This window comes from Octopus sinensis, linkage group LG12, assembly GCF_006345805.1.
Source record: "Octopus sinensis linkage group LG12, ASM634580v1, whole genome shotgun sequence".
In the NCBI taxonomy this organism is placed as follows: Eukaryota; Metazoa; Mollusca; class Cephalopoda; order Octopoda; family Octopodidae; genus Octopus; species Octopus sinensis.
This window is the reverse complement of record NC_043008.1, coordinates 68,397,145-68,413,542: the sequence shown is the minus strand read 5'-3', so window position 1 is coordinate 68,413,542 and position 16,398 is coordinate 68,397,145. Positions and strand designations below refer to the sequence as shown.

The 16,398-nt window shown below is 37.7% G+C and overlaps 1 protein-coding gene across 1 annotated transcript in view; it reads right to left on the bottom strand.

Moving 5' to 3' along the window:
• Window positions 1-781: 781 nt before the first annotated feature.
• LOC115217962 overlaps window positions 782-16,398 on the bottom strand; it is a 28,465-nt gene continuing 12,848 nt past the window's right edge. The window contains exons 5-10 of the mRNA XM_029787683.2: window positions 12,960-13,294; window positions 12,388-12,571; window positions 10,782-11,191; window positions 7,636-7,842; window positions 5,560-5,638; window positions 782-4,059 (exon numbers count right to left, since the gene is read on the bottom strand). Coding sequence (XP_029643543.1) covers window positions 1,343-4,059; window positions 5,560-5,638; window positions 7,636-7,842; window positions 10,782-11,191; window positions 12,388-12,571; window positions 12,960-13,294 — 3,932 coding nt within the window. The 3' untranslated portion in view covers window positions 782-1,342. The remainder of the gene's footprint in view (window positions 4,060-5,559; window positions 5,639-7,635; window positions 7,843-10,781; window positions 11,192-12,387; window positions 12,572-12,959; window positions 13,295-16,398) is intronic.

Genomic DNA, 16,398 nt, shown 5'->3' with positions numbered 1-16,398 from the left:
AGGAGAGCAAGGAAAAGAAATGAACGAGAGGAAGGTACCCAACAACAATCACTTAGACAAAAAGCATTTTCATCGCTTCAGGGTTGATTTTGCGATCTTAAACTTTAGAAAGCACAGCTGTTAAAAATGGTAATCTTCAGCATTGATGAAGAAACTTTGGAAACAACCTTGACAAGGAAATGTCAATGTGTATGTGTGTGCATGTGTGTTGGGAGAGGCATAGCTGTTTGTTATGTTAAAACTGGTTGTTATATAATCACAGAAACAGATCACAGAATGAATAAGATGAAAAGAAAAACAACAAAAAAAAACAGAATCTATTGAATGAATCTTTTCTGAGAAATATGGTTACAATCACAAAAAAGTTGTATAGTTTAATAAGGCCAAAATACATACACTAAAGTGAAAATAAATATTATGACACCAATATTAAGCAGGACTCACCAAGGATTTCATTTTCACAAATCATCATTAATATACCTTAATCAATTTAAAACAACATTTCTGATTGTCATGAAATTCAAAGTAAGGTTCTTTATGAAGAATAACTCAACAGTACAAAGAAATCGAATTCCACTCCCTTTAACAAGAATCCCAACATCAATACCTTGAAGAGATAAAATATGAGACAATTGGACAAAGAATACATGTGGTTACATCTTGGGAGCTCAAAGCTTGATCTCAGTGCATTTATAATGATCTTTAATGAAATATTTAGTGAGTGTTCCTTAGTGCCTTTCAGAAGATTACTTCACCTGCATCAGTATATGTTTTTCTTGCATTTTTTTTTTAATTTGTTGTTTTTTTTGTCTGTACAACATTGCAAGGTTTTTTATTTCTGTACAACTCTCTAACTGAACATTCAAAGATAGCTTTCTAACGTTAACAAAAACTAAGAATTGAGATTGTTCCTTATTCTGTAAATAGTAAAATCCCAGTAAATACTATACCATATTTACATTAATAATCTCTTTAAATTAAAAAGAAAAAAAAAACCTTGGCTACCAAATCAAAGAAGATTCTGGTAATTCCCTGTATATAAAATATCTACAAAATATTTCAGGGAAGAATGCACAGGAGTGTGCTTCTTATTACCTTATCCAGACCCCACACAAGGATTTGAACTTAAAAATTGCAAGCTAACAAATCACTTGCTTATGTTAGAGTTCTTACCAAATACAGCAATGTCGTATATTTACACTATGGTACCTATTTACAGTTTGGTGGACTGAGCCAGTTATAACCAAGTCTTCGTTATGGACAACATGCAGAGCAGAGCTGGTGATGTGATTTGAACTTTTAAACTCTTTATTCAATAATATAATGCCCCACTGACATGTGATCAGTTGGAGGAATTATCAATGGCAATTGTGGAAGAATTATCAACAGCAATCGTGGAGGAATTATCAACAGCAATCGTGGAGGAATTATCAACAGCAATTGCGGCAGAATTATCAACAGCAATTGTGGTGGAATTATCAACAGCAATGGTGGAGGTATTATCAACAGAAATTGCTGTTTCAACAAAGCTTGTATTCTGTTGGTCGTCTAACACCTTTATTTCAATGTTTGGTGTGTCGATAGTAGCAACATCAATACGACATGTGGTTACATGGCTCTCAGCATGTGCTAGAGAAGAGAAGACAGCATTACACTCACTACACATAAACACTTCTGGCATCTCCATCAGCTGAGCAGCCTGTGCAGCAGCCTGCAGAATGTTGCCTTCTGGGATACCAGATAGGTTTGACATATCGATGACAATGTCGTTTTGATCCCCCACTGGAATGGCAATGTTTTCACCAGACTCTACCTGCTGTTGTTCCAGTTGAAGTCCATCAACTGTTAATGTCATTCCATCACTGATAACCGTTCTGCTCTGCTGCCATGATTTATCTCCTTTACAACGAGGTTGGTGGTGTTTCAGTGTAGCTGAACATGAAAATGGTTTGTTACAGTTCTGACATACATATTTACTGATTCCAGTATGAATGACCATGTGTTGAATAAGTTTCGACTTAAATTTAAATGCTCGATCACAACATGTACACTTAAATGGTTTCTCTGTAGTGTGGATATGAATCTGATGTTTCATCAACATTGTGCGGAAAGCAAACCCTTTGCCACACAGCTGACATTTGTGAGGTTTGTTGCCGGTGTGTTTGTTAAGATGATCATTGAAATTAGCTTTACTGATGTGTTTCTGACCACAATAGTCACAAGTAAAACGATATTTTCGTTTGCTAACGTCTTTGTGAGTTTCTAAATGGTCTTTAAGAGTATTGCTTTCAAAGAAACGCCAGCCACATAAGTTGCATTCATGTTTCTTAATGCCTTCATGTCGTTTCATGTGAGTGCGGAGGTAACGTATATGATTGAACTGTTTACCACACTGCTTACACTGAGCTGCTTTCTCTTTTGTGTGAACAGCCTGAATATGAGTAATTAAATGGTTCCCTTTTGAAAAGAGTTTCCCACATAAATTGCACAACTTAGAATCATCTACATGAGTTTCTTTGTGATTAATCAAAGCAGAATAGTTCGGAGCCACAAAACTGCATTGATTACATTTCATAGAAGTCTTTTTGGGATCGGGTTCCTTAGTAATTTTGTGCATAAAACTCATGTGCCAATTCAGTTTGGCAGTACCCTGAAAGCTTTTGCCACACACAGAACAGTGAACAATAGCTAACTGGGGAAATGGTCCATGTTTACGAGACAGATGACTCTTTAAGTCAAACAATCGATCGAAAGTTCTTTGACAGACATCACAACGCAATGGGTTTTCTATGTTGTGTTCTTGCCTTAAATGTTCGGTAATTATATCAAATTGATTATCCTGTAAGCCACACAAGTGACAAAGCAGGTCATAAGTGTGAGATGAAAGCTGTTTTGATTCTGTAGTTTTAGGAGTTTGATTAAAGGTGTTCCCAGCATACCTGGAATTTACTTCACTAGTAGATGATGATGATAAGGATGATGATGGTCCCCGACCACTTATACCAGCTGCAGCTAATTCAGACTTCAAATCATTCCTATTTCTCTGTCTTTGCCTTTTTTTGGAAGTGAATAAATCCCGGATGGTAGGTAATACAGCAACATCTGACATTACTAATGGCTTGAAAACACGGGATTTAGGTTTTTTGCTAGAATCTTTTGATTTCGAAGGATTAGCACTAGTTGAAGATGCTTTAGAATTCTTCTGACTAACAGTATCACTTTGAACAGTTACTTTATCATTATCATTGTTCTTATTATTATCATTAATACTACTACTAGTGTTACTCTCATCATTTGTGAGTTTATTAGTTTCAGAACTGTCATCAATTAACATAGCCTCATCAGGTTTACCACTGTCTGAACAACTGGCACCAACTGTTTCTGAAGATGGAGAGTCTTCATCACTTGAATCATTTAAACCATTTTCAGAGTTCATTTTAAAGAGTTCGCTTTTCTTGGGTTTTCCCACGAGGAATGAGAAATCAATTTTCTTCCCACGGGTAGAATAGCGTTTGCTATTTAACAGGTGACTATCAGCATCTGGGGTCATGTCATCGGCATCATCAAGATCTTTTTCATAAACAGTTTCTTCAGAAGCATTAACTTTATTGCTAATCTCTTTCCTTGGCCTTCCTCTTTTCCTTTTGATTGTTTTAGCACCTGGACTTTGTAAATCTTCTATGGTTGAGTCAACTTTTCGAACTTTAATATTGCTTGGGTTCAAACAGTTGTTTAGCTTTCGAGGCCGCCCACGTTTTCTGGGAGAAGATGGTGAGGCCACCAAACTAGCTGCTGGACTCTCAGGATGTTTCTCACCATTGTCTTTAGATCTTTTGGAGCTGTATTCTTTCAAAGTAACTCTTGTATCTTTGTCAGAATTATTTAATGCCCGTTTGTTCAGTTGCTTTGAAGACTGGTTAGAATAGGTGTTTTCTGGCGTTTTATCACCATTAACTGTGTTGGAGGGATTCATTTCAAGTGAAGGTGGAATTCTCTGTTCTGACAGCAGGCTGACTTCAACTTGTATGCTAGCATCCATACAATTCTTTGGGTACAAATCTGAAAAAAAAAAAAAAATAATAATAATGGTTTCTGATTAAAGTACAAGGCCAGCAATTTTGAGGGATGGAGAGTGGTCAATACAATCAACCCCAAACTTAAATAGAGCTTTAATTTATCGATCCCACCGAAAGGATGAAAGGCAAAGTTGATTCAACAGGATTTGAACTCACAATGTAAAGAGCTACAGACAAACACCACAAAGTACTTTTTCTGACATTCTAGCAATTCTGCTAGTTTGCTGCCTTTATGGCATTTTGATTTAGACACAAGGCCAGCAATTTTAAGAGAGGGGGACTAGTCAATACCATCAACTCCAGTATTTGATAGGTATTATATCTCATCATCCCTAGAGGGATAAAAAGCAAAGTTGGTCTCAGTAAGAATTGAACTCAAAATGTAAAGAGTTGGAAAAATATCACAAAACATTTTTTCTAATGTTTTAACAGTTCTACTATTCCACCACCCTCATATAATAATTGATTCTAATTAAGGCACAAAGTGAGCAAGTTTAGGGTAAGGGAACAGTCAATTACATCAAGTCCTGTAACTGGTACTTTATTTTATCAACCCTGAAAGAATAAAAGATAAAGCTGACCGAAGTATGTCTCCACTCCCTATTTTACAGCTGAACTCATGATGTAAAGAGCCAAAAGAACAACAAGGCATTTTGTCCAACACAATTTTGCCAATCCCCTGGGCAAGAACACAAAGAGAAGTAAATATCATAAGGGGTTTGGGCCAACACACTAATGCCAATCTGCCAACCATTTCCTTGCAAATATTAATGGAATGTTGATTGTGTATTTAAGATGCTGGACTACAGACCTATTGACCAAATGGTTAGTAGCTCAAGCCGATCTACTGTAACCATTATAATACCTATCAAATACTGGTGTTGATGGTATTGATAAGTCTCCTCCCCATCCGGAGTACATCACCTTATACTGTTTATTCTACCTGGCTGAGAAAAGCAAAAATTTTACTCTCTACCTCTCAACTGATTAGTCAAAGATAGGGAGGAGTATCATCTAGTATAATCTACTCCCTACTTCACGGTCGACCGGACAGCAGTAGGAAAGAATAGCATCCAACATATCTCTACTCTTTACTTCTCAATCGGTTAATGGTAAGAAGGTATACTATCCAGCATATCTACACTCTACTTCACAGTTGAACAGGTAATAATAAGGAGTATTAACTAGTATACTCCACTCTCTACTTTACAGCTGAGTGGTTAGTAGTAAGGAATATTCACCTAGCTATAAAAATAATTATGATAAGAAATAAACCATCTTGCTTATGCAAAAAATATACATGTTGTATGGAAAACAATTCCAATCTGACACCATTGAAGACTGGGTCCTTTGATTCACTTGTGCCACATTCCTGGACATAACATTTGTTAATTCTCTTTCAAATGTAGTCGGTCATTGGGGAGTGGGGTTCTGACTTTAGACTACATGCTTCATATGGCCGTTAAGAAAATAGTTTACTGACCTTCATCAGTCTGAGTATTTTTCTCTTCATATTGTTTTGTGGGAATAACTTGTTCTGTATTCAGATCTCCAATAATGGCCTGAAAAGAAAACAGTAAAGATGATTAGGCCAAACATGAAAAACATGTATAGAAAATGTCACAGCTTGCATTTAGAGAAACCACACTGTACATAGAGAAAATAACATACTTTTTGGCATACAAGTCAAATTTTTCAAAATTTACAGACAAAAAAGATAGGTCATATACACCGAGATGAAATGCTGCAGGATTTTAAAAGATAGAGATGATGAACAAATGTTTACACTACATCATCATCATGATCATTATCATCAATATTTAACATCCATTTTTCATGTTGGCTTGAGGTGGGCAGTTGGACCAATGCTGGCAAGCCAGAGAGCTGCACCAGGATCCAGTCTATTTGGCTTGGTTCCTGTGGCCGGCTGCACATCCTAATGCCAACCACCTTACAGTGTGTGCTGGGTGCTTTTTACATGGCACCAGCACATGTTTGTGCTATATACTACACCAACTTCTATGCTGGAAAATACAGTAATATGTATATATATCTATATATATAAAACTGTAGTTGTGTGAGTGTCTGTCTCCTACGATTTAGATTCCTAACTCCTCCCACATTTTGCGGTGCAGTTTAACCAAATTCGGGTATCTTATAGTCGTAATTCATATCGAGCCTGTCTGGCTATTAGCGCGCATCTACGATGAGTCTACGATTTAAAAAATAATTTAACATCATTTTTTATTCCATTTTAATGCATAATTTTTCGTGTGTCAATGGCAGCGGAGTTGGCGTCCACGCTCACACCTGCACCTGTTTGCTTCTCCCCCTTCTTCCCTCCCTCGTGAAGCTGTGGGGAAGGGAGTTTAAGGAAATCAACGTCGTAATGCGTTGTCAAGGAGACCAGCGTTCTTTTAGAACAACGACTTCATGGCTTGAAGACACCAAAACAGAAATGGCTAAGAAAGCCCGAATTGGCATCTATAAAGGAAGTAACTCTCTAAAAATGCTTATATAGTTATTTCCCTTACAAACCCAAGCAACGCCGGGCGATACTGCTAGTATATATATATATATATATATATATATATAAAAGTTACAATGTGTGTTTAGAGAAAATATGAGTATACAGTAAAGAAAGTAACATGTGTATATATATATATATATATATATATATATATATATATATATACTCTTACTACACTCTCGGAGTGGTTGGCGTTAGGAAGGGCATCCAGCTGTAGAAACACTGCCAGATCTGACTGGCCTGGTGCAGCCTTCGGGCTTGCCAGACTCCAGTTGAACCGTCCAACCCATGCTAGCATGGAAAGCGGACGTTAAACGATGATGATGATGATGATGATGATGATATATATATATATATATAAAACACTCAAATAAACTAGTGATCACTGACCTCAGAGTAAGGGCAGGATAGACTCAAAGACAAGAGGACAATCTGGAGAAAGAATGTATGAAAGATGAAAGATCCCATACAAAGAAGTAGTAGTTGATGCTTATGAGTAAAAGTGACAGGGAAATAATAGAGTCTGTAAATGCACAAGAGGTGTAGTGAGATGACAGTGGGACGATGTGATGAAATACATAGAAGATTGGAAACCAAAGACATAATTTGTATGACAGCAATGCTTATTTATATATTCTGCAAATAATTATTTTAAGCTTTAAGCTTATAAGCGTTTACTATGTATTGGCTAAAGAAAATGGTGTTATATAGGGGCATATAAGCCCCCAATGGAAAAAATGATTATTAGAATGAGTGGGAATCAAACCCACACCTCCCTCTTATTTTTGTGATAAGAGTGCAAAATATATTGTAAAATAAGAGGTGTGGGCTAAATTCCTGTGTACTTATACCCATTTCTTTTTCAGTCACAGGCTTAAATGCCCCAGTATTAGACTATGTATTAGCTAATGAAAAATCAAACAAAAATTTCTGAAATCATTATTGACTCTTGTCTGGGTTTTTTTTTTCTTGTTTTGTCATTTTTAAATCTTTGATTTTTCTCTGCAAAGCTAGAAGTGAAATTCTTACTTTTAACACCAAGTCTTTTGACATTTCTAGAACTTTCAGATTTCCAACTAATTCATGTACAGGAAGACTTCCCAGTTCTCCTTCGCTCCAAATCAATTCAGCACCAGTACGTAGGGCAATATCAGAAAAGATCTCCTCAATGTTGCCTTTATCCCGAAGAGCATCGAGACATTTATTAGACAACTTGGCAATCACATGTTCATAGACCTGCAAAAATAAAGAGGAGAAAACGGGAGGGAATTAATTTATTACATGTTTAAAACAGGAAAGATGAATTCACTAAGGAAATAATGAGGGCCCTGGCCTACTGTAAAAGAAATGATTAAATAAAAGGGTTCGGATCTGGTTAACAAAATATTTAAGAATGAATGAATGTTTGTTATATAACTTGACAAATACAAAAGTTCTTTATTATTCTCCTTTCTTACATACTTAGGACATGGCTTATGTATTTTTAGAGATTTACAATTCTTTATCAGATACACATTAGCATGAGAGAAAGAGAGAGAGAGAATGTGTGTGTGTGTGTGTGTGTGTGTGTGTCATGACTGTGTGGTAAGAAGTTTGCTTTCCAGCCAAATAGTTCTGGGTTCAGTCCCACTGCGTGGCACCTTGGGCATGCATCGTCTACTATAGCCCCAGGCCAACCAAAGCCCTGTGAGTGTGTGTGTGTTTTGTATTTATATTTGTGTTTGTTCCTAACTAATGCTTGATAACCAGTGTTGGTTTGTTTATGTCCCCGTAACTTAGCACTTTGGCCAAAAGTTACCTACAGAATAAGTACCAGGCTTAAAAAAAAGTTAAGTACAATCACTTAGACAACAAGCATTTTCATTGCTTCAGGGTTGATTTTGTGATCTTAAACTAAAGATATGTGCATCTTTGAAGGCAGTGCTCCAGTATGGCCACAGTCCAGTGAGTGAAACAAGTAAAAGATAAAAGATGTGTGTGCAATTAGTACTTAAGATCTCATATGGCTACAAGATGTTTTGTGAAACTACAACACAGTTACATAGATTCAGGCCAGCTATTTCACGCTTTGTATTCTCCTGACATGTTGCTTTTGAGGAATGGAAGTGGAATGGATGATAATTTATTCACCTAAGGAAATTATCTCCCTTAACTTAGAGAAAACCAAAAATGAAGATATGAATGGGAAAATTCTATAAAATAAGAATTCATTGCCCAGTTAGTTAGTTTGGCTGTCCTCCCAGACACATCAATAATTTTATGTGAGCACACCATCCATCGTGGTCCGCCAAGCAGGTTTTTAATTTGTTAACTTTTGCCATTCTGCTGTCCTGAAACAAATTGTCCACATAGGTTAAACGCTTTCTTTCCCTGTTAATCATTCCTTCAACTATCATAAGAAACAGCTGACACACAGGTTTGTTGCCCAACCATTAACTTAATTGTCTAAATAACCTTATAGCTTAACAATTAATAATAATTAACTAAATTCATGTCACTGGTCCCTTTTGAGTTATTGTCCTTATCTAATTCATCATCATTTAATATCCATTGTCCATGCTGGCATGGGTTGGACAGCTTGACCAGGGCTGGCAAGCTGGAAGGCTGCACCAGACTCTAGTCTGATTTGGCATGGTTTCTACCTTTGGATGCCCTTCCTAACACCAACCACTCCAAGAGTGTAATGGGTGCTTTTACATGCTACCAGCACAGGTGCCATTTGTGTGACACCAGTATCTGCCACGACTGGGACTTCACTTGGCTTGATGGGTCTTCTCAAGCACGACATAAGGCCAAAGGTCTGTCATTGCTTCCATGAGGCCAAACACTTGAAAGGAGTTCAGCTACTTTGTCTCCATGAGGCCTAATGCTCAAAAGGTGATTTTTATGTGCCACTAGCACAGGTACCAATAATGTGACACCAGCATCAGCCAAGACTATGATTTCACTTGCTTGACAGGTCCTCTCAAGCACAGCAAATCACCAAACGTCTTGGTCACTAGTCATTGCCTCTGTGAGGCCCAAAGTTCAAAGATGATGCTTCACCATCTCGTCCCTTGTGTTCCTGGGTCTACCTCTACCACAGGTTCCCTCCAGTTAGAGATCAGCACTTCTTTACACAGCTGTCCTTTTCCATACACATCACATAACCATACTAGTGCAGTCGTCTCTTTTGTACACCACATCTGATGCCTCTTATGCCCAACTTTTCTCTCAAGATGCTTGCACTCTGACAAACATGCACGCAGACATTGCACATTCAGCAAAGCATACTAGCTTCATTTCTTTCAAGTCTACGCGTGTCCTTGGTTGTCACAGCCCATGTTTCACTGCCATGTAGCATAGCTGTTCACACACAGGCATCATACAATCTGCTTTTCACTCTGAGAGGCCCTTTGTTGCCAGTAGAGGTAGGAGCTCTCTGAACTTTGCCCAGCCTTCTATTAAACATGGAGAAGAATCTGTGATGATCTGGGGAGCTATATCTTGGAAATCCACTGGCCCAATAGTTCCCCTTCATGGCAGAATTAATAGTCAAGAATATTTGAGAATTTTATCTGATCAAATTCAACCAATTGTTGTGGAACTGTTTCCAGAGGGAATCACAATCTTGCAGGATTGATAATGCACCAATTCACACAGCTAAAGTTGTTACTGAATAGCACGAGGAACATTCTAGTGAAGTTGAACAGCTTATCTGGCCACCACAGTTCCCAGATCTCAATATTATTGAACATTTATGGTGCATTTTAGAAAAACAAGTAAGGAGTCGATGTCCTCCACCATCATCACTACAAGAACTGGAGACTGTTTTAGCTGAAGAACGGGCAAAAATTCCTTTAGAAACAATTCAAACTTTGTATGAGACCATACCTCGTAGAATTCAAGCTGTAATTACTGCCAAAGGAAGTCCTACCCCATATTAAAATAAATTTGTTTGAAATTTTAAGGTGTTTCCATTATTTTGTCCAACCCCTGTATATACCCACATACATTTACACACATGTACATACATGCATACACACAATGGGTTTCTTTCAACTTCCATCTATCTCATCCACTCACACAAGCAACCCAGAGCTATAGCACAAAACACTTGCTTATGGTGCAGCGGAGTTGGACTGAACATGAAATCACAGGTGCAATATGTGTAGAATAAATAGTAAAGGAGATACCTGAAAATCTTCCAAGGATTTTGGTTCACATAACACTTCACCTTCCTCAACATCCTTATCATCACATGTTACTTCAGATGGTGGTTCCCCAGTTTGCTCATTCCCTCCAATGTTACCGTTTTCAGCCACAAGAAATGAAGGCGACAGGTCCACATCAGCATTCGTCTTTTCCTGTTCTAGTTTCTGCCCAGATTCTCCATTGATAGAAAAATTCTCTATTGCTGTTACACTCGACTCGTTCTGCTTCAAGACTTTCATACAGACAGACCCAGGACAGATTTTTAAATGACGAGCAAAGCTTTTGCGCCGCCGGCGGGTCGATCCACAAATGGGGCAGTGAAAGTGATAGCGGATTTTATTACAACCTTTCTCAAGCTCACAACGTCCGTTACAGAGGAGCACTGAGTATTCTGTAAAATAGAATAAAAATAAAATATATAATTAGGAGTAATCATGGCTGTGTAGTTAAGAAGCTTGATTTGCAACCAACCATATGGTTTCAGGTTCAGTCCCACTGTGACACTCTGAGCAAGTGATTTCGACTATATGTATGAACAAATTTGGTAAACAAACTGTGAAGTAACATGTCATATGTACACACACATACACACATATATATACATATACATACATACATACACATATACGTGTGTGTATGCGTGTCCTGCCACTGCTTGACAACCAGTTTTGGTTTGTTTACATCCCACTAACTTAGTGGTTCAGTAAAAGAGACTGACAGATTAAGTACTAGGCTTTAAAAATAAGTATTAGTGTCAAATCGTTCAATTAAACACTTTAAGGTAGTACTTCGACATGGCCACAATCCAATAACTGAAACAAGAGATAAAAGATAAAATATATACTTTTCCATTTCTATATATGTACAGAGGAAACCTTTACAAGTGTACAATGCATATATATATATATAAAGACACCCTCAACTTAAACAATGAAGAGAAATGTAAAAGTATTGTGCCCATATGTAATATAATTGTATACTTTCCAAAACCTGTTTCTGATATTGCATCATAGCAGAGCTATGATTGGAATTTAAAAAACAAATTTCCAATTATATTCACTTTTATTTTGTAATCATATTATTTACTACTATGCATCAATGCCTGTCATAAGTGACCTAGTCATCGTTAAATAAGATAGAGTATCAACAAGATACAGTAGGACCAAGAGTCAGTGAGACAGAGTACCAGTGAGTATCAGTGGGATGTAATGGAATAGAGTATCCGAGGTATATTAGGATAAAGTATCAATGCATATAAATAGAGTACGAGTGAGATATAGTGGAATAGAGTATCAGTGAGAGAAAGTTATCAGTGATCATTAGAGGAAGAGTATCAGTGAGTACAAGTGAGATTTAGTGGAATAAAGTACTAGTGAGATTAGTAGAACAGAGTATCAATGAGTACAAGTAAGATAGGAGACAGAGTACCAATGAAATTTAGTGAAATAAAGCACTAGTATGATATAGTGGAATAGTGTACCAGTGAGATTTAGTAGAATAAAGTACTAGTGAGATACAGTAGACTAGAGTACTAATGAGATATAGTGAGACAGACCACCAGTGAGTACAAGTGGGTTATCTCTGTACCTTTATATTGGATCCGTCTCTTCCAGTGAGCATAGTAATGGTACTGAAGGTGTTGCAAGAAATTGGGTTTGAATTTCTCTTTTGTACACAAGGGACAATGGTACTTATGGCCACAGTTACAGTCAGGAGCATAGCACTTTTCCATGGGTAGATCATTCAGGGTACGTACAATGGACTGGTGATACTAGAAAATAATAGAGACATAGACTGAGGTTACATTACTACATGAAATATAAATGCAATTTGTTATTAGGGTACATACAACAGATTGGTGGACACTACATTCTAAGTTAAATGATATCTGACATTCTACAGCAAAATGATATTGAATTGGACTAATTACAATATTTAGTTTATATTTATCAAAATTTTGGATTCAAATCCAACAAGAGGGTTGGCCTTGTTGATCATCCTTCTGGAGAGATTTATAAATTAAGCACCATACATATAGCTGCAACAAATGGAGAAATTAACTGCACTAAATCTACTAAATCTTCATCCATTTTTAATGAGCCACTACATAAAAGTAAAGGATTTAATGAGAAACAAAGCAAGGACATTGGTTAGCTTACCTTTAAACCTTCAACATCACGAGGATGAGGAACTTTCTCAAAATCTTTTTCCAAAAGTATTGTAGCCTTTTTCCAATTGTCTGTCAGTGCTTTGGAATTGCGAGGCTGTTCCATGCAGCGCCATAGATGGTTAATGAGTGGACTCCGTCGGTTTCGCAGAACATTGCAAAGTGGGCAATGATAATGTGGTCCAGATCTTTGTACATCAACTGTAGAAGTATCAGCTGAAGATTCTGAAGCCTTCTCCCCATCAGCAGGGGTCGCTGCATCCGAAGTAGTTTTCACATTTGCAGTTTTATAACATGATTCATTCTTACAAAGATGGATTTCTTTACCTGAACAAAGATGGAAATTTTTTTTCTCAAATCGTCAAAAAGAGTGAAAGACCAAAGTACTTAGTCCATTAAAGACAGTTGGAAGAAACATGATCTTTACAACGTCTATTGCCCTAAGCTCATGAGGTTAATAAAGCTTATCACCATTTCACAGATATTGAGATATCATTTAGCTAGAGTAACATATCTTCTCCCTGAACATCAAAAAGTCAAGAACCAAATATATCTATCATTTACGATAATCATCATCATTCCTGTTTTATACCCACTTTCCACAGTTGTATGAAGTGGATGAATCATCACAGCCCAAGTCAATTATTTTCTGAAGTTACTGCTCCCCTAGACCAGCTAGAGGATCGCTAAATACTTAATTGTTTATCCTTACACATCAGCATCCTCATCATCATCAAGATTTTAGGATCTGTTCTTTCACAGTGTCATAGGTCCGCACTACAATTTATCACATCTCATTTTAGTCTTTCATCAGAAGATATGCAGTGCCCAGTTTCCTGAGATCTGGTGTCCCACTTCCTCCTAAGTGTCCTCCTTCCGCAAATGTTCCCTACTGATGAACAAAGAGAGTACTTTCACTCCAATATTCACCATCTATTCATTTCACATATCCATACCAATATAATTAGATCTCCTATGTATTGATGGCTTTAATATGCTGTCACTATTTCAGTTCATTTATATAGTCAGCCTTTCCTACAGATCATACTAACCTCATTCTTCTCCTGTCTCCATAGATCTTACACATTCAGTTTCACATCATACTACAATGCTGCATCACACTTCGTACACAGGCAGTCTGCTTTTTGCATCAATAGAGGAACTCTTGGCAAGAATTCCTTAACAACTACCACTGCTACTCTAGCTACTCTGCTTTCACGACATCTCCATTCAGCTCTAATTTAAGTCACTAAGATAAGAGCAAGTATCATTTACATCTGGTGAGTCATCTGAATGGCTTATGAAATTTAGTGTAAGTTGTTTCTGCTATTACCCACTCCTAATTATGCATTACATATCAAGTCTTGGTTCTCTGCAAACTACTAACTTTAAAATGGCATACATCTCCCCTTGTACATGGCTTTTGCAGGACCTGTGCTTTCTTCTGCTATTTCTTTATTGTATCTACTATACACTATCATCATCGTCATGTAAATTCCATTCTCCATGCTGGCATTGGTTGGACGGTTGACAAGAGCCAGCCAGCTGGAGCTGCCCTGCCTGAGCTCCATTTGTTTGTTTTAGCATGATTTCTACAGCTGGATGCCTTTTTTTTTCCGTGTTATTAGCACTAATAAGGGTTACCAAGTAACTCACAAGACTAAAGAGACCTCTCAACTGAGTGAAAGTTTGGTTGAGAAGGATGTGGCTTTTATGCTAGGTGTTGAGAGGGACAGGAACAGGTATTTTGCTGTAGAGGAGATACATGGTTATCTTGCATTAGACATGGGACACAGTGATGAGAAAGGATCTTCTGACATTGGGTTCACAGCAGGGATGGCAAGGGACCAAGACTTCTGGCAATTTGCTGTACTTGAGAAGACACGTCAAGCTAAGTAAAATTGCAGTTGACCTTGCATACAGACATGTCCCTGCATCCCTCTTCAACTGAGTGATCCTCATCTTGCAGGCCTGTGGGTGCTGGTGCCATGTGAAACCACCCATGCCAATGCTGCATAAAAGCACCCAGTACATTCTGTAAACTGGAAGTGGTTGGCATTAGGAAGGGGCATCCAACTGTAGAAACCATGCCAAAACAGACATGGAACCTGAGGAGCTCTTCAGTTGGCCAGCCCCTGTCAAACAGTTCAACCCACGCCAACATGGAAAACATACATTAGATGATGATGATGACATTTAGATAGATGTAGAGAGAGACAGAGACAGTCAGACAGATAGATAGACAGATAATTGTTTATATGAGTTCATGGGTGCTGGTATCACATAAAAAGCACAAGTGCTGGTGCCACATAAAAGCATCTGTACTAGTATCATGTAAAAGCACCTGTGCTGGTGCTGCATAAAAGCACCCTATATACTCTGTAAAGTGATTGGCATTAGGAAGGGCATCCAGCTGTAGAAACCATGCCAAAGCAGACTTGGAGACCAGGCAGCTCTTCAGCTGGGTAGCTCCTATCAAACCGTCACCTATGGAATATGGACGTATCATGATGATGAGTTGGAATAATCAGGGTGGAGCTGGAAATAGAGACAAAGCACTGTAAAGAGTCAGAGTGTGCCTGCAATGCACAAGGTAAATAGAAGAGAGTGTGGGGAGAATGAGAGATGGCTAGACAGTGTGTGTATGTGTGTGTTTGCATTCGTTTATATTTAATTCTCCAAAATCACTCAGCCATAAGCAGTGAATTGCTGTCACTTCTTGTCACTGAATGAACTGCTAGCTTTATGGCTCTAACAGTAGACATTTGTCTTTGTTACTGCGCAGTGGGACACCTTACCCAAGGTGTTACACAGTGGGACTGAATGTGCATAATTGGAAAGTGAACTGAACCATACATTCATACCTGTGCCTCTGCCTCTGTGTGTGCGTGTGTGTGCATGTATGTGTGCATGTGATGTGTGATGTGTATGTCTGAGCATTTATTTATATTTACACTTCTCCCAAAAACCACTCAGCTATGAGTACTGACTTGCTATCATTTCTCCCTCTCACCAGCTTTATGTCTCAAAGATGTGCAGAATAAGATAACCCATTAAAGAAAATAGGACAGGGTTAGCAGCAAGAAGGATATTCGGCCATGAAACAATTTCTCTATAATATATTCATCTAGCCCAGGAGTTCTCAACCATTTTTTATTTATTGACCCTTTTACTGTTTTATTCTGGTGGACCTCCTCCCCACCATAACCAATCAATGTTTAAAAATTAGTTTTATAGAAATTTCTTTCAAATTCCTATTTTGCTTTCCACACATTTCCTTGTGTAGGTTGAACTACATAAAATGTTAGAGAAAGAAATCTAAATGTTTCCTGCAATACATAGTAATACATATCTTTATAGCAAAAAATTTTTCAGGGGCCCTTAAAATAATATTGTGGATTCCCAATTTATTATTTTGTTGTGTAGTTCCG